Source organism: Vigna radiata, chromosome 3, assembly GCF_000741045.1.
Source record: "Vigna radiata var. radiata cultivar VC1973A chromosome 3, Vradiata_ver6, whole genome shotgun sequence".
Lineage (NCBI taxonomy): Eukaryota > Viridiplantae > Streptophyta > Magnoliopsida > Fabales > Fabaceae > Vigna > Vigna radiata.
Window position 1 is genome coordinate 264441 of NC_028353.1, and position 24531 is coordinate 288971.

General features: G+C 28.8%; 3 protein-coding genes across 4 annotated transcripts; 2 read left to right on the forward strand and 1 right to left on the reverse strand.

The window, feature by feature from the left end:
- Positions 1 to 400: 400 nt before the first annotated feature.
- Positions 401 to 1350, forward strand: LOC106757496. Its single transcript, XM_014640168.2, has 2 exons — positions 401 to 956; positions 1093 to 1350. The coding sequence occupies exons 1-2, from the start codon at positions 663 to 665 to the stop codon at positions 1180 to 1182; spliced, it is 384 nt and encodes a 127-aa protein (XP_014495654.1). The 5' UTR covers positions 401 to 662; the 3' UTR covers positions 1183 to 1350.
- A 7817-nt stretch (positions 1351 to 9167) lies between these two features.
- Positions 9168 to 11312, forward strand: LOC106756851 (probable protein phosphatase 2C 43). 2 transcript variants are annotated; one of them, XM_022779046.1, is made up of 5 exons: positions 9168 to 9244; positions 9414 to 9763; positions 10090 to 10454; positions 10619 to 10825; positions 10910 to 11312. In XM_022779046.1, the coding sequence occupies exons 2-5, from the start codon at positions 9466 to 9468 to the stop codon at positions 11147 to 11149; spliced, it is 1110 nt and encodes a 369-aa protein (XP_022634767.1). In that variant the 5' UTR covers positions 9168 to 9244; positions 9414 to 9465; the 3' UTR covers positions 11150 to 11312. The 2 variants fall into 2 exon arrangements, with proteins under 2 accessions (XP_022634767.1, XP_014494942.1); XM_014639456.2 differs by having other exon boundaries at positions 9174 to 9244; positions 9459 to 9763.
- A 1616-nt stretch (positions 11313 to 12928) lies between these two features.
- On the reverse strand, positions 12929 to 15607 carry LOC106757568 (actin-3). Its single transcript, NM_001317309.1, is given in 5 exon segments — positions 12929 to 13264; positions 13569 to 14182; positions 14705 to 15098; positions 15349 to 15435; positions 15522 to 15607. Coding segments are annotated over 4 exon segments (1134 nt in total). The 5' UTR covers positions 15409 to 15435; positions 15522 to 15607; the 3' UTR covers positions 12929 to 13198.
- Positions 15608 to 24531: the final 8924 nt, after the last annotated feature.

The following is a 24531-nucleotide window of genomic DNA, read 5'->3' on the forward strand; positions in this document are numbered from 1 at the left end:
TGTATTTCAGTACCTTATCACTTTCGGAACTTATTTTCAGGAACACGATAAACAGTTCTGGAATTGTTCCCCTTTTATTAGGGAAACAATTTTCGAAAAGTTTTTTGATGGGGTGGAAGGAGAAATTTGGTGGGGTATAAGAAGCAACGGCCATAATTAATTTGCTATATAGCCCATTATTAATAACTAGGAACGCATTTACTATTAACGATGAAAGAAAAAATTCAACAGACTATTTATATAGAAACTAAAGCTCTTGTACTAATTTGAAATGCTAGTTTATTATTTTATACATAGCTAGGAGAGATAAAACATGTTGTTTATTATATAGTAGAAGGTAGGTAGTAGTACGTCAGAAAGTAGCACTGAAACTGAAGAAGGAGAGCGCAATTGTGGGTCCTTTCAACTTTTCAACTTTAGTATTGTATTGTTCCCATCACAACATTCACATGCCATTCCCATTGCACATCACAGAAAAATCCAAAATCTTAGGATAATTAAGCCAATCACAATTCATTATTCCAACCCAACGGCTATATTTTCTTCCCTCTCTCATTCATTATTCAACCATTATTCATTATCTCGTAACGGTCCTCAGCACAGAACATATATAGTGTTGTTAATATTACCTTACATAACATAAATAGTGCTAAGGTTCCATTATGTCAATTATTGTTTCACTTCCAATGGAGACTGCTAAGGTTCAACATGTAACCAAAAGATCTTCGGATGAGCTTCTGAAGAAGTTTGCAGAAGTGGGTTGTGACGAAGGTGGAAAAAGGAGAAGGAAGAAGAGGAGAGAACATGAATTGTGTGACTTTGACAGCCCTTCAACAGGTAGTGCCGCCGTCGTCGAAAGGAGGTCCCTTCTGCTGCCCAAGTTGACACGCAGGTCGGTGCTGCTCCGGCAGCTCAGGGTCAGAAACAACTCATCACTCTTTCGAAACATTCATAAGGTGAGCCCAATTCAATTCTTTTTTTTTGTACCAAAAATATTAATGATTTACTTTAAGAGGTAATTTTATTAACTTTGATCATTAATCAATCTTATCTGAAAAATATAAATATTTATTTTTTCATGACTTTTTACAGACATGGCGTAGAACCATTGAAGGTGCATCCAAAGTTTTCTTGGAAAAGCATTATCATCGTCATAAGCGTTTGATCAATGACAGTGTTTAGGCTCTGTTAAAAAAATGTACAACTTCTCTTTCTGCATCTGTGCAAACCTTTGTATATTTTCCCTTTGTAATTTCTTCTCCCTGTTTTTCATTCTTTGATTTCTAGTTTATGTTTCCATTCTCCATTTTGTTATAATATCTCCTTTGAAATAGTAAAAAGAAATATAACTTCTAAATCTATGTTTATATTTATTCTAGATTTCCTCTATTTTGAGTTTGTCCAAAATACTTGAAATGATGTTTGTTAGACCTTTTACATCCCAATTAGTTATTAAAGGTATTTTTAAAGTTAACTACTTGATCATTTGTGTTAGTATATGTATGAGTGACGTGACGAATAAACATCTTTATTTAATAAAAAAGGTATACATTGAATTTTTTATATTTTGTAAAACAATACTTTAACTAATAATATATATTATAATATTTTTATAAATATTATTTGATTATTAATGTATTTTGATAGTGTTTTATTTATTAATTTATATAAATTTATGACTTTTTAAATGCATTAATACTGATTAAGAAAATAAAAGAACAAGCACTTACTTTTAAAACAAAATAAAGAACCAAAGATTAATTCTTTTTCATTTAGAAAAATTATTTAATTTTAAAGTTTTTGTTGAATACTCTTAAAATTAAATAATTTTTTTAAATCAGAAAAAATATATTTTTATAGTTTTTATCATTTATTTATAGTTCTATTTTTCGATTACGAGGAAATAGAAGAATAATATAGACTTTTATGTTTCTGTTGATAGCTAAAATAAAAAAGTTATACTTTTTACTTCGTTCAAATATGTTTTGTTGCAAAAAGATTTATAACTTAATAAAATTAAGGTCTCTATGATTATGATGTGAATATTTGAGTATGTTATAAATATTGTGTAGATAATTGTATAAAAATTGAGTCCTAAAATCCAACTCTAATAAATGATCATTCTATAACTTTAACAATTAAAAATTTTATTTATTATTAACTTGCTTTGAACCAATCAATATATATATATATATATATATATATATATATATATATATATATATATATATATATATATATATATTCACCATATAAATTAATAAGGAATCATAATTAATTAAGTAAACACAAATTCTCTGAAAAAATATAGTTAAACTTACCATTTTTACTAGTATGATTTTGGTATATTTATTTAAGAGTTAACATGATTTTTTATTTATTTAATCTAACTTATATTGTTCTTTTATTTCATCTAGCCTTCTGTTAACTTTTTTTTTATATTTTTAATAGAATGAAAAATTAAAAAGTAACAAATGACCAAATGTAGTGAAAATATGAAAAGTGACATGTGATTCGATAAAACTCAGTGTATTTCAAATATAAAAATATTTCCAATTAATAAAACAAAATGTGTGATAGGTAATAAATAAGTCATTTTTATGTAGGTATGGGTCATTTTTATTACTTATTTATTACATTTGGTTAATATAAAATTTTATCTAAATTTGTAAATGTTGGATCCTTACCTTTCATATCTCATCCTTAGACATTACATGGGAATTATAGTCATCGCACATCCGATATAAATATTGACTCTTCTTTCTTTAACAAAATTATTCCATCACTTAACCTAATTGGAATAATGGAAACATGTATTTATGTTTTCTTCTCTATAAATAGATGTTTCTCCTCATTTATCCTCTAAAACCTCGGCTATTATCCTCTTTTCTCTTAAATTTCATTATCTTGTTTTTGCTAGTTTTGTAATCTTCGACATACAATCTTAAAAGTTCATGTTGTATATTGAGAACAAATAAATCCTTATAAGAAAAATTCTCGACCATACCTTATGAAACTATCTTGTCCATGTTTTTGATCAACTTTTCATCAATTAATGGATCTACTTACAAGTTATGAAGCATAAACTCGTATATACATGAATATAAAACAAAAACAAAAGTACAATCATAATTAAAAAAAATATAAGACAATACCTTATGAAATCATCTTGCTTGTGTTCTTGGTCAACTTATCCTATAAAAGTTTATCAATCAATGGATGTACTTACAAGTTATGAAGCACAAACTCATATATATACATGAATATGACACAAACACAAAAAGTAAAATCATAATTAGAAAATATAAGGCACTAGAACATGATGATAAGTCTATTAAAATACTTGAGATTGAAACTGTAAAATAATTCTTGAGGGCTTGATTGATCCCTCTCATAATCTTCTATTTATAAGAATAAATTGATACAAGAGTACATGGTAATTAAAGTAACCCTAGACACAATATAATCATGATAAATAGGATAACACTAAACACAATGTAATCATGATAAATAAGTAAACCATTGACATAATATAATGATGATAAATAGGAAATATCCTAATAAAAATGTATTAATCATATTCCATAATATAAAAAAAAATCTTGAGAAATAATAAGAAAAAGAAGTTTAACAAAATGAAAATTTTGAAAAATGTTATGTTTGACTATTATGTTTGGTTATCCTCATTGAAAAATACAAATTCTAAGTTCAGTTCATCAAAAGATAAACTAACAATATTAAGAATCTCATTCTCATCCAATAAAAAACTTGTTTATAACATGACACAAATTAATTTTCTCTTCACTATAATTTGAAGAGTTTATTTAGAAAAGACAAAAATTATTATGTATTATATCCTACACTCTTTGAGGTGTTATCTTATTTATTTCTAAAAATTATATAAACGATCATGTACTCCAATTTCTTTCATGATAGGAAGAAGAACATAGTTGTTCAAATAACTTAAGTGTTATATTTTTGAAAGTGTGGGTACACAAACATCATGAACAATTCACCATTGCAAATGGTGAATATGTAAGGTTACAAGAAAATAGAAAATCTTCTTTTCTATTCAAAATTTTTTTCTCTAACTTTATATTTACTTATCTCCTTACATATACATCATTAAAGTATCCTTTAAAACATTTCTTCCTTTTATAGGTAAGTTTCATATCTTGATATGCGAGAAATATTTGTTAATCTTCACTTAATCGTTCATGACTATAATATATACAACATTGTTATAAGTTATTTAGGTTCAAGTGTCCCTACTTATAAAGAAATAATGATATTAGTTAATATGATTTTATTTAATTATAGTTTATAATGAAACTTATGTGCATGTTTATTCATGCTACACTATATACATAAAATAGGAAACTCGAATCAAGTTGACGCTGGTCGAAGATCAAGTCGACATGGCTCAAGTCGAAGGTTGAGCCAAGTCAACCAGGTCGAAGAATTGAGTCAAGCCAAATTGGATAAAAGATAGAGTCAAGACAGTCCAAGCCAAATGAGCTGAAGGCCGAATTGAGTCGATCATGTTTGAAGGTTGTGCAGTGTCAACCCGACCCAAGGTCAAGTCAACTTGGTCCAACTAAAAGTTTAGTTGAGTCAACTTAGGTCGAAGGTTGGCCTAAGTCGATCGATCCTTAAAATCGAGTCAAGTCGGTCCAACCTGAAGGTTAAGCCGAGCTGATTAGGATAAGAGGTCGACTAAAGTCAGCGTGGGTCAAAGGTCGACTCAAGTCGACCAAGTCAAAGCATTAAGTTGAGTCTACTTGGGTCAAAAGTCAACTCAAGTCGGTCAGTTCAAAGACTTAAATCAAGTCGGGTGAGGCCAAAAGTTAAAAGAAGTCAATTATGTTGAAATTCAATCTGAGTCGGTCTGGACAGAAGTTTATTCAGAAACGTTCTAGAATAATCGATTATCATAAGTGATAATCAATTACCCCAGTTAATTTTAGATTTGCCAAAAAGCTTTTGGAATAATCAATTATCACTCTTGATAAGTTATTATCACAGAGAAAATATTTTTTGAAATAACTTCTGGAATAATCAATTATCACTTATTATAATTGATTATTAATGATAGTTGCGAAATAACTTTTTGGTTTTCTGACCTAATTTTCAAATATTTGACCTATATATATTTTTCCTCCACAAATTTCGAACAATTCATTTTTATTCTGAGAAGTTTAATGTTGTTGCAAATAAACTCCCTATGCTTTTTTGAAAAGTAGCTTGTAAAATCTAGTATTAGTAGAAGAAGTGAGTGCTTTCACTTAGTGCATCAGGTGACTATGTACATCTCTTGCAGCTAGAAAAAGTTGTTCATCCTTTATGTGTCAAGGAAGTATTATTCATTTCAATATAATTAAGAGAGGTACTTCCAAATGTTTACTCTTTTAGTGATTAATTAATTTTCTCTTTAAAGGAATTAACAATATAATCTTTTGTTTTAAAGCACTATAAAACTACTTGTTCAACTTTCTTTTTCCTTATATTCTTTATCTTTATTGTTCTTTTACTAAAATAATTTATTTTTATCATAAAATTAATTTATAAAAAAGAAAACTTTTAAAAGATATTGATTTTATTAAGTTAACCAAATTTTCCTTTCATGCAAACATTCAAATTTGAAAGATGGTCAAGAAAACATTTTTTACATAAATGTATCTTTTTCTTTTGAAAATTCATTTTATTATATTTCTTTATCTTTCTATCTTCAATTTTATTAATTAGAGGATATCAATAATTATTCCGAGATTTATTTTCTACATAAACAAAGTTTTTAGTTATTTAAATTTTATAATTGGAGTTTTCAAAATGAAAGTACATAAACATGAAGTAAGAACATCGATCTTGATAAGAGGCATATTGTTTTGTTTTTGTTGTTTTGAAAGTGCAAGTGCTTATTTTAAGTACACTTATTAACATGGTTTAAACCATTTAGTTGTCCATATTTTTGGGAGGTTTTCCCATTTTGATCCCGTCTTATTAGAATCCCCAATTGAGTCCCTATAAGTGCTAATTTTAATCAATTAAGCCCCCCTGCCGTTAAATTTAGTTAACGAGGTTAACTTTTTTGCACAGCTGGAAGGATGACCTGTTAATTTCTGTAAACGTGACCTATTTAGAGTTGAAACGTGGCATGAATTGAGTCCCATAAGTGCTAATTTCAATCAATTTCAACTCTAATTCATGTCACGTTTCAACTCTAAATGGGTCACGTTTATAGAAATTAACAGGTCATCCTCCCAGCTGTGCAAAAAAGTTAATCTCGTTAACTAAATTTAACGGCAGGGGCTTAATTGATTGAAATTAGCATTTATAGGGACTCAATTGGGGATTCGAATAAGATGGGGATCAAAATGGGAAAACCTCCCAAAAATAGGGAGAGCTAAATGGTTTAAACCTATTAACATCATAGTTATCAATTTCAACTTTTAGTATCTTTTATTTATTTTAAGTAGTCCTTTGTTTTTATTTTGAATTTAATGAGCTTTTATTTTAGCTTTTCAGTTTAGAATTTAGTTATTAATAGTTCACAATTAATTGCTCTTAAAATGAAAACAAATCTTATTAGATATCAACCAATAATTATTTTGAATACCATTTGTTTTTTTATTCTTAATTAATTACAATTTTAAAGTAAACTGGCATGTATACTTATAATGTCATTTTAAATGAATTTATTTTTGTTTTTCTACATTTTATAATTTGTAGACTGAAGAAAATAACTTCATTTTTATTTTTGTTAATATGATACTATGATGCTTTATTAGTGTGCATAGTTTTAGGTCATCAAAATTTTATTATTTACACTAAATAAAAAAAAATCATAAATCACCATGTTTATAACAATTTCCTGTTATATTATTGAAAATCTCAATATCGAATAGTTGTTGTTTTATAATAAAATATAATTGTATTTATTATTAATTTAAAAATAAATACAACAAATTGAACTGAATATTTGTAATAAAAGTATGAAAAATATTTATATTTAATTTATTCAAATGTTTTATTAAAAAGATGGATTTTTTTTTCTAAAGACCAAAATAGTCATTCTATGTTTTATATTTTAATTATATATTTAATGAAAATGGTCTAAAAGAGAATTTTTATAAAAAAATTAATTATAAAAAATTGTCTTTGATATGTTTATAATATTTGTTACCAATTTTTAAAATTAATTTTTATTTATAATCAACAAAATTATTATCTCATTTGTAATATTTATTAATTAATTAATATGAAAAAAATAATGTTTTCAAATCATATAAAAAGATTACTTTTTATAGTCTAAACAAATTGTCATTTAATTAGTAGAGATAAAGATTTTTATGTTTAAAATATTTTATTGTTATAATAGTTTTAGTTGAAATAATTTTTTCTAAGCTTCTTTACAATATATAATACACGTATATATGACAGACATATTTTCATTAAAAATTAGAATCAAAGTTTTCGCCTAACTTTGTTTTATTGAAGTTTATTATATAATTAAAATTATAAATTTTTACTAATTATATAGGATGAATAATATATATATATATATATATATATATATATATATATATATATATATGTGTGTGTGTGTGTGTAAAAATATGCTTATTTAACACATAAAGAATTGATTTAAAATATCTTGATATCCAATTTATATACTTCTATTACAATACTTTTAATTCTAATTCTTTTACTTATATAATTGGTTAAGTGTTATTTTAGGAATATATGAGTAAACTTTATGAAATTATAAAGTGAAATTTAAAATATAAATTATAAAAAATAATATTACCTACAATGCACCTTATTTAATAAAATCTAGTAAAATAATTATATTTAACTAATTAAAATATATTTTAACCCATTAATATATTTTAATTTTCGTTTCAAAATAAATTGAAGTTAACATTAGCACCATTATCTTCTAAATTTAGTTTGTAAAATTATTATTTTTAAAATGAATTTTATATTTTTTATTGATTATCATAAATAATTTAAGGTTTTATTTGAGAGAGACGAGTTTTATAATATATATATATATATATATATATATATATATATATATATATATATTAAAAATAAAATTATCTGTTAAATACATTACAGCCTTAAAAAAAATCTCTAATAATTATATAGATTTAATTTAATAAATAAAACATTTTAAATATACGAGTTTTACAAAGGCAATTACACTAAGAGGACTTTCTATTAAAAAATTCTGTTAGAAAAAAAAAACATTTGAATGCTTACTTTATAAATTTAATTATATATTAGAAATAATCTATATAAAAAATGATAATAGAAAATAGTAAGAGAATTTTTTTAATCAAATACAAATATACCATTTATAATATCTGCGAACATTTATTAAAATTATTGTTTAGAAACTCCTCTTTGTAATTATAATCATATATATTAGTATTTAATTTATAATATTTATTAAATTTGAGTGTTTAGAAAAAATAATTTTTCATATAGTAATTTGTGGATGAATATTTTTACTAAACGATAGAATAATTAATTTTTCTCAGTTAATGATAGAATAATTAATTTATAATTCTATAGTTAAATTTTAGAATAGATAAAAGTCACTTCATTTATTATAATATATTATTTATTTGTACAGTACTGTTATTTAAATACAAACATTTGATAAATACATGTATTTTACCATTTAATTTTTTTTATTACAAGATTTATTTTAAATTATTTATTAATAAAGAATAAATATAATTTGATCTTACAAATTATATTTTTATTTTGGTTCGGAAACTACATTATGTGAATATTTTAAAACACATTTCATACTGTGCAAAATTAATTTACTTGAAAGAACTAAATAAGGCATAGAGGAAGATATTATTTAACATCTCACATTCCAAATAGGTAATATCTTCCAAAATTTATTCTATGCATCATTAATATAACTTTTTAAAAAATATTAACTGCTGGACTTAAATGTGTATTTTTTTAATATATTTTATAGTTTGTAATAAATGTATAAATTCAATTTTGTTATTATTTTAATAACTATATATTTTCTTTATTTCATCAATGAAAAAGAAAAGTGCAGTGAAATGCACGGAAACAGATACTAACTACTCTCTATAAAAGAAACAGTGGTTTCTTCTATAATTCCATCTTTTCTTTCACAAATTCTTCATTTTTGCTTCGGAATTTCAGTTTTCATTGACAAGTTCTTTCTCTTTGCCATAGCTGATAAGGAGAGGTTAGTCCAATTATGGTGTGATCTTCGCATTCTTTTTAAATTTGTATTGCAATTGCTCAGTTTTTCATTCTTCTTTATCTTTATGTAAAAAAGTTAAATTTTTCATCAACAATTCCTCAATCTTTCCTTTCTCTTTAATTCTTTCACCAATTCTTGCTTTCACTTTTAGATTTAAGGACTAAAATTGGTTCTTCGTGAAACTTTTCCCGCCAAGAAAAATAATGTTGCCTCCGTGGCTTTCAAGTATAGTTAATTCGTGCCTAAAGCCTTTTAAGTCTCAAGACAACGTGAATGATGATGATGATGAGCCTAGTACATCCCCGCTTCTATGGCGTAGAGATATTCAGATGCATGCTTGTGGTGAATTTTCCTTCGCTGCATGTCAGGCAAATCGGGAAATGGAAGATTATAGCCAAGTTGAGATTGGCTCTAAAGCATTATTCGTTGGGGTTTACGATGGTCACGGTGGTAATGATTGTTCCCGGTTTATTAAAACTCGTCTCTTCAACAACTTAGTAGGTGAGTCTTGTTGCTTTTGTTCTTGGAATCTTTTTTGGTGCTGTGTATTGTTATTTACTATTTTACATTTTCTTGTTGTTATTTGACGTGTTTCTTGCTTATATTGGCATGGTCTGGGTTTTGGTTTTATTGTTGCTTGATTTTCAAGAAGTTCAATTTCCCTTCTTGATTTTCTTTCTTTACTTCCTGAAATCTAAAGAACCCACTGCTTTATGAAAACAGTGACTGGTGCACTTAAGATGATAATTGGTGTTTGTATAGAGACATGTTATAAATCATGTGTGGTTTAAACAATTATGAAAGTTTTACGTGGAACCTGATTACAGAGGCTGTTAGGAATCAGGGAAGTATAAACGAAGACGCTCTGAGGGAAGCTTTTGCTACTACAGAGAATGATTTTATGTTAGTTGTTGAGAGGGGTTATGAGTTACAGAAGAAATTGGCAACAGCAGGTTCCTGTTGTCTGGTTGGTGTTATCTGGGGAGGAGTCCTATATATCGCCAATCTTGGAGACTCTCGTGCCATTGTTGGAACTTTAGGTAGATGTAGAAAGATCACTACTGAACAGTTGACAACAGAACACAATTGCATTAGGGAGGAAATTAGAGAAGAACTTAAGGCTTTGCATCCAAATGATCCAGATATTGTAGAAGTAAGACGAGGAGCATGGCGTGTTAAAGGCATCATCCAGGTTTTTCTTTTGCTTTTACCTTCATCACAATGGGTTTTCAGTACTTACTGATTTGTGAATTGCAAAACTACTAAATGTTGTATTGTATCAAGCGTAGCAGGCTCTGTTTCATGATTATGTTTTTGTTCATTTGAGGTTTGATACGGTTTTAAAACTGCTATCAGGTGTCCAGAACCATAGGAGATGCGTATCTGAAGATTCCAAGGCATTTGCAGCCACCTCTCACTGTACCTGTGCTGTCTGCAGAACCAACTCTAAATACAAGAATTTTGACATCCGATGACAAATTTCTCATATTTGCATCCGATGGACTTTGGGAACACTTGACAAATCAGCAAGCAGCTGAGATTGTTCACTCGAATCCTCGAAGAGTATGTTTTTTTGTTTTTTACTTGTCCTTGATTTGAAGCAATAAGTATAAATGAAAATGGTCTAACTTGATTCTTATGCTCTAGGGGATTGCAAGAAGACTTATTAAGGCTGCTGTACAGTCGGCAGCTAATAGAGCGAGGATGGAATATACAGCGCTTCGGAACTTGCCGAGAGAGAGCAGACGGATTTATCATGATGACATTACTGTGGTTGTTGTCTTCCTCGACGGTCCCTCACGTTCCGATGTGGAACAGTTGTCCCTTAGAGCGTTCGAAGAGGAAGCTGGACCATCAAATTTTCAAAGTCTAAACGATTTGATGTGATACAAGGATTATTCTTTCTACAACTGTAGCAAATAAAGTTGATTGCCTCTACCTAATTCTGGTTCAAAACAAAAACAAGAATCAATAACAATACACTCAGACATAGTTTTGCAGCATATTGTTGTTGTGCTATCAAGGTTCTTCTACTCTTAGCCTCACTTTAAAACTCTACTTTCTGTTTCTGAAACTCATTTGCTGCTCATAACTAATGCTGAAATTGAATTTAGAAGGCTTTTTCTGTTTTTAGCTGCATAACTCTAATTACTAAAAGTTTTTAGAGTCCCTTTCTTTTTTTTAATCAGTTTGGGAATCAAGCATGCTCCACTTCCAAGGTTTCATTATATATTTAAACGGGATAAAAAAAGCAAGTGGTGGTTGATTATAAAAGTAATAATGCACTATTGTTTCATTTACTGAAGTTTTTTCTTTCTAATTCTTTTTTCTAAAAAAAATTCTTACAATATCAACCTAAAGTGAAAGAGATTTTTGGCTTAAATCAATTCTGGACTTTCCTTTTAGTTTATAAAACAATCCCTTAAAAAAACATTTTTCTTTGGCGAATGATTTATATTCATTTTTCATTTCTCACTTGATTTATTAAACACTACGGACTTTTCTAATAAGAGTTTTACTTTTATTCTATATAATGTGAGTTTTTCTTCATTTTGAACTATTCAGAGGGCTTGAATTGAAAAAACATAAACAGAATGAAGAAATTTATTTTATGAATAGCTTCTTTGAAAACATGAAAAAAAGAAGAATCAAATGAGAAAATTACATTTTATGCATTAAAATCTTGATTAAATCCTGTCATAATGGAATTATGGCCATGTAAAGTAGAAGAGTAGAAAATATTTTTTTCTTATAATAGTGGAATTATAGTCGTGTAAATATGCAGTTCAAAAAAGGGGATTTTTCTTTGGTTCCGATAGAAAGAAATTTTCAAAGAATCACAGGAATGCATGCAATAACCACTCAGTTTTCAAATTTCAAGCACACTAAAGCTGGCTAAAGTAAAAAAAGTTGAAAAATTTACAAACTTTTTAGATAAAGTGAAACTAAAGTACGAAAAACAGAGTGTAGAATGAAGAAGAAAGTAAAACATGATACCCATTTTGAAATACTCAAAACACACTATCGCAAATATTCATCTCTACGTACATAACTATCCGGAAAAGATACATGTAATTATTTTTTGAAAAAAAAAAAAACAATTTTTTCAACAGTTTTATAATGTAAAGGACATGTTCTATATAAGAAGTTATCCGATCTAAAATGCACACCATCAGTAGAAGCTTACACACACGTCCGCCTTTGAGAGTGCGTTGACAGGATATTTCGTTAATATCCAGAAACAAGAACGACAAAATGGATTCAACTTTTTTGTGTTTTTCTGTTTAACGTACTAAATACATTTGAATTAGGGTTTCCAAATTTTTCTCAAATGAAGTTCAACTGAATACATTTGGGAGTGAGCCATTGGCGATGAGAGGGACACTCGATAATAATATCCTTGAAACCACCAGTTACTGCAATGGACAGGCCAAAACAAACCAAAAACTACGGACACACTCTATTGTGATAAAGCAGAAACGACTTCACTCAATTCGATTGAAAAAAATGCTAACCAGCATAATTCTAACAGACTGATATGGATCCATAGGAAACAAGTAAAACCAAGCTGGCAAATTGACAGACTGAGATCAACAATGACATTTTGGTTGCAGAGAATTATAAATCAAGCAAGTACCATACCACTGCTTTAATCAGAATACTTCATAAAAAGAATTTGTTGATTCAACCAAACCAAATCGGTAACAATGCACATCTCTTCTACTACAACAAAACGGGGAAAATTTTGAATCTTACATATCTTGCCAGCCTTCATGCTCTTATCTCAACATATCAAAGAAAGGAAAACACAAAAACATGATAAAAGGAATGGTAAAGAGTAGGAAATGCAAGTCCTCGACCACTTGATGGTATTTTTGTAGTATTCGTATAAATAGTAATTTCCCTGGTCCAGCTTTCATACTCCATGATTATAACTTAGAAGCATTTCCTGTGTACGATTGATGGTCCAGATTCATCATACTCAGCCTTCGCAATCCACATCTGCACATGGGAGAGAAAACATAAAAAAGGAGTAGACTAAATTTGCTTGTTTCAATGGTTTGAGTTGGCTTCAGCAAGTACTTACTCTGTTTCCAAACAAAACAAGCACAACGAAAAAGAATGTACTTTAAACTAATCTTATCCCCTTGATCTAGCTAAGTATCATGTTTGATATTTCCTCCAATTTTTTGATACTACTTATTTTATTAAACTTCTACTTATTATTCAAATACAGTTTCCCATGTATTGACATTCCAAATTCAACAGCTTCACTCATGCAATTATGGTCATGCATGCAGTTTACCTGTTGGAAGGTGCTGAGGGAAGCCAAGATGGAGCCTCCAATCCAGACACTGTATTTCCTCTCTGGTGGTGCGACAACCTTGATTTTCATGCTACTCGGTGCCAATGCTGTAATCTCCTTGCTCATCCTATCAGCAATGCCTGGGAACATTGTGGAACCACCACTCAAGACAATGTTACCATATAGATCCTTCCTGATGTCGACATCACACTTCATGATAGAGTTATATGTTGTCTCGTGGATGCCAGGAGATTCCATCCCAATCATGGATGGCTGGAACAGAACTTCGGGGCACCGGAATCGCTCAGCACCAATAGTGATCACCTGCCCATCAGGAAGCTCATAGCTCTTTTCAACGGCTGAGCTAGTCTTGGCAGTTTCCAATTCCTGCTCGTAATCAAGAGCAATATAGGCCAGTTTCTCCTTCATGTCCCTCACAATTTCCCGCTCTGCAGATGTGGTGAAAGAGTAACCACGCTCGGTCAGGATTTTCATAAGGGCATCAGTGAGATCACGCCCGGCAAGGTCCAAACGCAAGATTGCATGTGGAAGGGCATAGCCTTCGTAAATAGGAACCGTGTGACTGACACCGTCTCCGGAGTCCAGAACAATACCTACACAAACATCATAGAAAAACCGCATAAATTCACTTCATTCAATACCAAGTCGTGTCATTAAGTGGCTGCTAGACTTCCAAATCTCATTAAACATTCATGATACAACAATCGAAACTCTTTTAGGCTTCAAGGGTTAACTCGTATTGATTTAGTTCAGTAGAACAACAAGGAATCCTTGCAACTTCAGTTTAGTTTAATGATAGTGTGATTCATGTAACCGATCTCTCTTCTTAGCGGCGTAATAAAAAAGTAAGGATCAATTTGGTACCATGTCATGATCCGAAAAATCCAAAAGCTTAAACTAACATGCAAAGACCCACGGACCCAGTTCAGATAGGTTTGGAGCACATGCAAGCCATTTCAATTGAGAGAAACACATGATCGGTAACTTACAAGACACCAAGTTAGATGATAAAGACAGATCAACAGTTTCACATCATATCCACAAAGCTTACAACCAGGACATGCATGTTATACCAAATAAACAAGAATCAAGAAAGGTGGATGAAGATCGGTTACCAGTTGTACGGCCACTGGCATAAAGGGAAAGCACAGCTTGGATGGCGACATACATAGCAGGAGTGTTGAAGGTCTCAAACATGATCTGAGTCATTTTCTCACGATTAGCCTTAGGATTAAGCGGTGCCTCGGTAAGAAGCACAGGGTGTTCTTCAGGAGCCACACGAAGCTCATTGTAGAAAGTGTGATGCCAGATCTTCTCCATGTCGTCCCAATTACTCACAATCCCATGCTCAATAGGGTATTTCAGAGTCAAAATACCCCTCTTCGATTGAGCCTCGTCCCCAACATACGCATCCTTCTGTCCCATCCCAACCATCACCCCAGTGTGACGTGGACGCCCTACAATGCTAGGGAACACCGCCCTCGGAGCATCATCTCCGGCAAAACCAGCCTATCAGACAGATTTCAACAACATTCACGTGATTAATGAAGAAAATTGAATTTTCTAACAGATCCTCAACAACATTCCGTTGATCTAAGCGAAACTGAGTTCCGATCTCGATTTCAAGTTTTTTTATGAAGAAAATGATCGAACAAGACCACACCAAAGATGATCGGTTAGGTTTCAGTTTCAATAAACCATCTATAAAAACCGGTAGAAGTTAAAGTAGCAAAAAAAACTATGATCTCATTTACCATACCTTGACCATTCCGGTTCCATTATCGCAAACGAGGGGTTGAATATCCTCAGCATCGGCCATTGTCGTTTAAGGTGAGGATGTTTGTTGCTGCAAAAACACACAAAAATTGCGTTAATCGGCGGGTGGTTGTTCTTATCGGGTGAACGCAAGAGCAAGAGAGAACGTGGCGGTACCTGCGAAAAGAAGGAATGTGTGTGCGACAACGTGTGTGTATGAGAGTGTGTCGTGTTTTTTCGAAGTTTGTGAAATTTGTGTATGTGTGTGGCTGAGGTACCCGCCCTGTGGTTTAAAAAAGGAAGGTGTGGTCAAATGAAATTCGCCTCAAATGAAGCGCAAATTGCACGTCCTCGGATCCTGACCGTCCGTTGCGAATATCGCATCCACGGGCCACATTTGTTGTTGGAAATAGCTGGCACTCTTACGCTTTTTCTTACTTTCCAGTTACACCCCTTTCGCTTCTCCAATAACCTCATCTCTCTATTATTCATTCCCATTTTTCTTTTCTCCTATTTCCAATTCAGTGATATCCTTTTTAGTTTATTCAACTTTTGTGGTATTAAACCATGTAAATAAATAAAATAAAAAAATACATATAAATAATCTTTAAACGGATTCAGTATTATTTTAAGAAAAATTATTAGCTTATATTCCCAATTATAGAGAAAATAACATAAAAAATACTCTTGTTTGCACAATACCTATACTAAATGAACATTTTATAAGAGAATAAATCAATATTACTTTTGAGAAACACTCATCTATCCCATCACTGAGTAATTTAATTAGTCTAATACTTTTTTATAATAATTATATGAAAATTCAGATATACCTCAGTAAGTTATAAATTATAATTGTATAATGACACTTTAAACCTGCTTTAAAATCTGAATTCATTAACATTAAACATGAAAAAATATTAAACTCGTTACATTTTACGAATTTAATGAATGTAAATTAGTTTTAATTATTAATTAATAACGAATTTTAATACATGATATAATTATTAATTTTATAGTAACTGTTAATATGGGTGACCCATACACATACTTTAAGAATGATTAAAAGTAAGTTACATTTAAAGAACATTGATTTATTTATTTTTTGCATTATTTATTTTTAATTTTTAGTCCTCTTTTTCATTATTCCTAATTCAAAATTATTTTAAATTAATTTACTGTTTAAAAAATAAAAATATTTGAAATTTAAATTTTACAAAAGTAGTTTAAATTTTTATATAGATATTTTGTATTAAAAAGATGTTCCAATTTTTAAATTGTAAGAAACGTTACATATGGTTACCTTATTATCGATTAAAAGTGATATACTAAATTTCATTTTTTTTATTAAAGACAAAATTAATATCTTTTCTATACGTTGAATATTATGTATTAAGTGATACAAATTATAATGTACATACTAAAAATTACATATATAAACTTTTTAACTTTATCAGCATCTTAAAAATAGTCTATGACCATGATTCCTTTTGTATTATCGACCTTGTGACGAATTTCTTATTATATTATCAACTCTTTTCTAATATGCTAGTGTAATTATAATTTCATCAATTATATGTTTTGTAATATTTATTTATAACATTAAAAATTTTGTTTACGATTTTTATTTCTAATTTTAAATATTTGTGAAAATATATGAATTTTGACCACTGATATAACTTTGAAATAAAAAGTATAATTATGCATTAAATTTTATTACATGTATAATAATTTAAAGCATTATATAATTATATATATCAATATATATATATATATATATATATAATCAAATTCTAATTTATTTCATTTTAATTTTTACATATAACAAATTAAAACAAATGTTTACATTATTATTTAGTTATAAAAAAATAAATATTTTTTTTTTGGAGATATTGCATAAGAGCCTATATTATTTTAAAAATTATTAGTTTAAGAGATAAAAGTTTATCAAATTAAATTTACATATTTTTTTTTAAAATAGTCAATTAAACGGAAATCATAATAAGAAAAATGTTAGTTAATAGATTATATGCTTATATTTTTTTTATCTCTATTTTTGTTAATTTTGTTCGTGTAAAATTTGTTTTTTTAGATGATTAATATGATTTTAAAATTCGTAATTTATGTTCAATTTGATACATTTTTCATGATATTACCTAAATCGTTAATGACATATTATACGCATGAATAATGTTTGAATGAGCAATTGGATTATTGTTTATATGGTTATCGCATTTGCTTAGGTGGTCATGTGACGCTTATACCATCATGAATGTAACCATATTAGCATCATCATCAAAACAACTTCGTTCGTCCACCATTGTGAATGCAATCACCAAAAATGTAGATTCACCTTGGGAACATCCATTGAGACACCTCGCAAGCCACACATGAAGCGTCTATGACATCACGCTAGCTTTCCAGATTGTAAGCTTCATTCACCCATAGTGTCACGCTTCTCCGTGAGCCACTATCGTCCAAATAAATGTAAGTCTTTAATGAAACACCTATAGATCCAAATTGCACAAACCACGTCGAACCCTCACTACATCTCATGCCTCCATCACCAACACATATTTACCCCTTTCCACCACCCAACGAACAACCAAAAATTAGGAGTAGTACCGAACCACCAAGCAATTGTAGGAAAACCGTAATGTTGGCAGTATCACACAATCAAAGTCCTAAATTGCACCACCCAAATCGAAATGGAGACTTGGAAATCTCAAATACAAACTACGACACCACTTACACAAAAATCCTAATTTTGGGAGTGATTCTAAATCTGTGCTAGGTATGGTTTGCGATTAAGGGCTTCGAGAAGATGAATATGCATTATGTGTCGAAGGCAGGAGTGGTTCTTGATTTCCTCCTTATTTGTGCTAGGATGATGGTTGAATCTAATGCGTCATGGTGGTGGAAGAACGAAGTTCCTCTGGTGGTGACTTCAATGGTGGTTGCATTCACGATGATGGAGGAACGAAGCATTGTCGCATGGCCACAAAAGCAATTGTACAGGATGGACGTAAGAAACAATCCAACAACTCATTTAAACATTATAGTCTGTCATTAACAATTTAGACGATGTCATGAAAAATGACTAAATTGAATATAAATTACGAAATTTATGACCACATTGAACATAAAAAAAAAAAACAATTTCACATTGATCAAAGTTGACAAAAATAGGAACCAAGAGAGTATTTAAACCTAGATTTTATAGGTTTGATAGCTTTGAACTTTAACTCATATACTTATTTTCCAAGGTATAAGGTGTAACAATATAAGTGATATGGTTTATATAAGATTTGTTCTAAGTTACAATTTGTTTTGTTGTGAGTGTAGCGGTTTTGTTAATCGTGATTTTTATTTTTCAATGCATTTCTTGATGACAAATAAATCAACATATAATGTTTTAAAATGTTTTAACTTGATGATGGGATGTAATACATCAAAGGAAATACACACTGTGTTTAAATATCACATTATTCAATTCAAAGAGTTTATAAATAATTTTCAGTAAGTGACAAGATCCTCCTGAGTAGAGTTGTCAACTTGATCCATGACTTGTGGACCAACCCTAGCTCATCCTCAAAAAAGTCCCATTTTAGGAGGCCTCCTCAAATGAGGACCAAAAAAAACCTAGTCCCAAAGTTCTCTCTCAAATGGGTTAGGGTTAAGGTGTGTTTGACTATACTATAAGACTTTAATTAACTCTTAAAAAATAATATTATTTATGTACACGTATAAAATTATATATTTTATTAGATAGTCTAATATATTGTAATTTTATTATATTTAAATCAATATTTTTATATCATACTATTTATTAAATAAAAATATGTAATATATAGTTTAATATAGTTATTGACTATATTCTATTTATCAATTTTATCATTTTCTTAAAAAACAAAACTTAACATTTGATAAAATAGTACGTAATATATTATGATAAAGTTCTAAACCCGAGTAAAGAAAAATGAAGTATAGTCAACATATGAGACTATTACATTAATTCTTTTATGATATTCACACTAAAGTTTTTTTCATAATTACTAAATATTATATATATATATATATATATATTATCAAAAAAAAAAAATAATTGATAGAATTTAAGTATAAATTTAAGTCATACATAAAAAAACAACATATAAACATATAAAAGAAATCATAAGTTTATTATTCAGAAATTCATTATTTTAAACTTTCAAATTAAAATGTTTTATTTAGTTTTGATTGAGATCTAGATAAATTTTTACACCACAAAATTAAAATATTATCTTATATACTTTAAAAATATGTTTAGTCAAGAAAAATTAAATATGTTTAGCCAATCAATAATTTCAACTTTATGTATTATTGTGTAAGTTTTTATATAAGTAAGCAACCTACTTTATTGAGACCATTTACAAAGTTTATGTCTGATTAAAATGTTTGTATATAATTATTTAACAAATTAAAAATATTTAGATTTGTGAAAAATTAAGAATTAATTACATTTTTTTCTTGTATTCAAAATGAATATTTTTTCCTAAAAAGAATGTCATGGACTAGTCAAGGCTTTTGTAGATATTTTGATATCTTATTTTTCTTCAATTAAAGACTTCTTGGTCTTAGTGATTTTTTTACCCCAACCCATGTAAACCATCATCAAACCATTTGAGACAGACGAGGTTAACATATCTATATATGTCCAAAATTTTGCACTCTTAAACCTTAGGAATTTCTTCTCCTTTGTCATGCTAAAAAATCTTATTGTTTCTATATTTGTTTTAGTACTTTGTGAATTTGGATGTCCTAATATAACTTTTTTCTTTTTGAAAAATATATTTTATATGAGATTTTTTATTATAATATTGGTAGATAAATATAACACAATATTAACATTACCCTCAAATTAAAACTTCAAAATAATAAATTTATTAATTTTTATTTTTATATAATGTTTTATTCAATGACTTAAATTCATATTTTTATTTTTTTAATATATGATTAAATTTTTTATAGAAAGATATATGAAATGTGATTTGTGATTGCATTATCTTTGATTATACACATTATATAACGTTTTACAAAAGTCACTTTTATTTATTGTTATGGGTTAAACAAATGTGATTTTATAGAACTAAAATTATGAAACAAAGGTCCATTTTTTTGAAGTATTAAATTTGTTTGTTGAGCCGACATGTATGTTCCTTGTTGTAGATTTCGAAAGCAGTTAAAAGCCATGGTATATTCTTAAAATCCCATGGAAGTAGCCTTTTGGAAGGGATCCGAAGCCCAAACGTGTGGCATCCTGGTTGAGAACTTGATGATGATGAATGTGAGAAAGAAGCAACATGCATCATGCTCTTTAGTGCCAACTGCATAATGCCACCATCATACAGTATGAGCTGGATATTATTATGATATGATGAAAAGAGGGGCAATTTGGGAAAAAGGAAAAGACCCCACCAGAAAAGTAAAGTAAACCAGGGCGTGTTGCTAGAAGAAGCAGCTTTTCTTGTTCTGGTGTCTGTGTAATTTTCACTCTTAACTTTTTAGACTTGTGGGAGTAATCATGCATGGGACGGTGCCAAAAGCGACATGCCACAACGTTGCCAACTCAGCATTCAGTTTGCAACTGTTCATAGATCGTGTCGGGCTCTTTTTTAACCTGCGCTCGACTCTACCTATACTCTCTGCTCCCTTCTCGTTCTATTCACTGCTATCGCATCCTTCGTTGACTGCTTCAGATTCACTTTCCCATCTCACGGTTCAGGCTTCTTCTCGTTGCTGTTCTTCAAGACGTGCAGCGGATAACTACCAACCAAACATAGAACGTGGTTTCCCGCTTCGGACAATCCCCGTCCCCCGTTGACTGCTCTTTTAGGTTGTCTAATGCTTTTCTTTATTTGATAGGAAATTTAATCAAATTAGATTAAATATTTTTGTTTGTTTTTGAAAAAACTGTAATAAAAATTGTTTTGTTTTAGTTGTGTACGATAAAAAAAAAAAGTTAAACTTTTTTTATTCGGTTGAGCTTTCGTTACATTGGTTGGTAAAAGTGAAAGAAACAGAATGGAATTATATGTAATTAATTATATCAGGTCAATTTTATATCATTGATTAAGAATTTTGGTTTAGTTTAGTGTATATATGAAAATAATTTTGTTAATCTTTCCTTTTTATATGTTTATTATTATTAAAGTATATAATTTTTTTTGGCAGTGACAAAAAATGTTTTTACTCGTTTTTAATCAATTTTTTTTAGGAACAATACCAGTGTAATACAGTAAAAAAAACAGACATATCATTGCTGAAATAACATTAGGGTTAAATATGTTTTTAGTCCCTATATTTTGGGGCGATTTTGGTTTTAGTCCCTCTTTCAAACTAAGGTACAATTTAGTCCTTCAACTTTAGAAAACTTTGGTTTTAGTCCTTTTTATCAAATTGTTGGTACAATTTAGTCCTTCAACTTTAGAAAACTTTGGTTTTAGTCCTTTTTATCAAATTGTTTTAACAATTTGATAAAAATGACTAAAACCAAAGTTTTCTAAAGTTGAAGGACTAAATTGTACTTTAGTTTGAAAGAGGGACTAAAACCAAAATCGCCCAAAAATATAGGAACTAAAAACATATTTAACCCATAACATTATTAGTGAAAAAATAGAAAAATAATTATTAATATATATATAATGACAAAATATACATAAAAGTTTATTTAACAAAACATGTTAAAAAGTATATTTTACTTAATAATTTTAAATGAAGATCTTAGTTTACTTTATTTCTTGATTTATAATTTCAATTTTCTTATTTTTTAATCCAGTGATTTTAGTCTGTATTTTAAAAGATCCAAAATTTTAATATTCAAATTATATTTTTTAAGTTTTAATAAATTTAATTCTAGATTTGACATGTTCATTTAAAATATAACTAGGAAATTACTTAATAATTTAAAATGGAAATAAAACTAATATAAACAAAATGTGATTATTTAAAAATTGAATAAAAATTGCAAATTTTTTAATAAAATAAACTCAAAATTTCAATTACTTAAAACATCTTATATACTTTTTTACCAAGTAAAGTATTTTTTTTCCTTAGAAGATTTTAATGTTTTTTTATTGGTAAGAATTATAGTTTTTTTAATTTACTTGTTTTTTTAGTAATTATGTCTAATTTCATCTTCTCAATTAACTATTACGCTAACATATAAGGATGAAAATAGTGTTGAGTGGTTAAGTTTGATTATCACTCTTATTTTAAAGTATAAATTCATCTTTTTTTCATACCGGGTATAAAAATATTTATATGCATCTTTATTGAAAAATATTATATTTGTATCCATGTAATGTCCTTTGCTTCAAATATTAATTAACTATTTTTAAAAAAATTAAAGAAAACATTATTTTATCAAATATTTATTGTTAAAAAAATATATGCTTTTTCTCAATATCAAATATTTAAAAAGTAAACTATAATGATGTAAAAAATAATTAAATATGTACCTTGAAGATAAGTTATAAAAGATTTTCTAATAAATTAAAGATAATTATATAATATGTTTATGTTTATATCAATTTAAAAAATCAAATATATATTCATATATGTATCTAGGTAATATGAATTTTTTTTATCAAAGTCAAGATGCATTCTGCAAAAACAATTACAATTGAAGAGAGAGAAGGAGGGAGGGAGAGGGAGAGAGTGGAAGAGGGAGAGAAGAGAGAGAGAAAAAAAAACAAATATAAAAGTAATGTAGATACATACCATTGAATATAAAATAATAGTTAAACATAGGTAACTCAAGCAAATCCTAAGAATACAAATATTGACTCTAAAATTGACAATTCAGATACATATATTGATATTAGATTTTAGGGTCCAACACTTGTGTGTAGTACAACAATTGACTACCCAAGCTACCACACATAAGGTTATTCCGTCAAACATTTATGACCAAGAAACAACCACTAAACTAAGGATCTCCTACTACTTTTCACGACATGTCCCACCCTTTCCTAATTGAGACTGAATGGTTATTAAAAGTGTCAGAATAACCCTAAATACGGAGTCCCTACATCAATACATACATTATACATAACCATTACAAGAACTTCTTCTTAAAATCCTTCTCACACCATATTTCATACATATTCACAATCATATCATAGTACAAGGATTCCCCCCAAATTCCAAACAAACATACGTTTAATTTGATTAAAACTACTGCAAACAACACATGATTCATTGAACATAGAAAATTGCATAAACTTTGCAATAGGGAACACTCAGCACAAGGTATGGCGCTCAACGCCAAAGCTCTCAAACTTTCTATTGCTTAGCACCATCGCTCAATAAGTTATCAAGAAATCAAGTTTCACACATGTAGTGCTATTTGGCACTCAACAGTGCCTTGCCACCGCTCAACGTTGTACCAAAAATCTGCATACTTTCAAATGTGATCTGATTACACTCAAGACTTGTCCAAATGACTAATTTTTCATTCATGACTCTGTGATTGATTCCAAAAACATGTTTAACTATTAGATTGAATACCAAATTGCTCAAATGCCCAATGACTCGGTTCATCAGTTCACTCAAATGTCAATCAAAGTTCAAACAACACACTCAATATACCAATTTGCCAAAATTTTGCCATAAACCAGTTTAACATACTACGCTTTCTCAACACAACCAAACATCAAATTATACATAATTCAATGACTCACATCATCTCAATTGATGTCTCAAATATACAACCTATCTACAATTTAACATACAATCACCAATGACAATTCAACCCTCTTAACCAAATTTAGCAAGTCGGATTTCATCAACCATTCCAATCACACAAACTCATTATCATATACACATACAATCCACAATTAAAAGTTGTCTATAGTTAAAATCAAGTTAATTAGTTTCCTTACTTGTTAGAAACTCAAACAACTCTATAGAACCTAAAATTGCTCCCATTGATCAAAGAACTCTATATGTTCTTACAAACCACAAAATCATGATCAGGATACGTCGTTAAAACCATTGATAAACCAAGAACCTAATAGAAGACCTAAATGACACATGCGACAAAGCCAAACTCACATACATTGAAAAACACATAACTAGAGAAAAGAGCATAAACTAACTTAATCTTTTGCAAGAATTGATTAGGTAAACTTGAAGACCTCGCCTC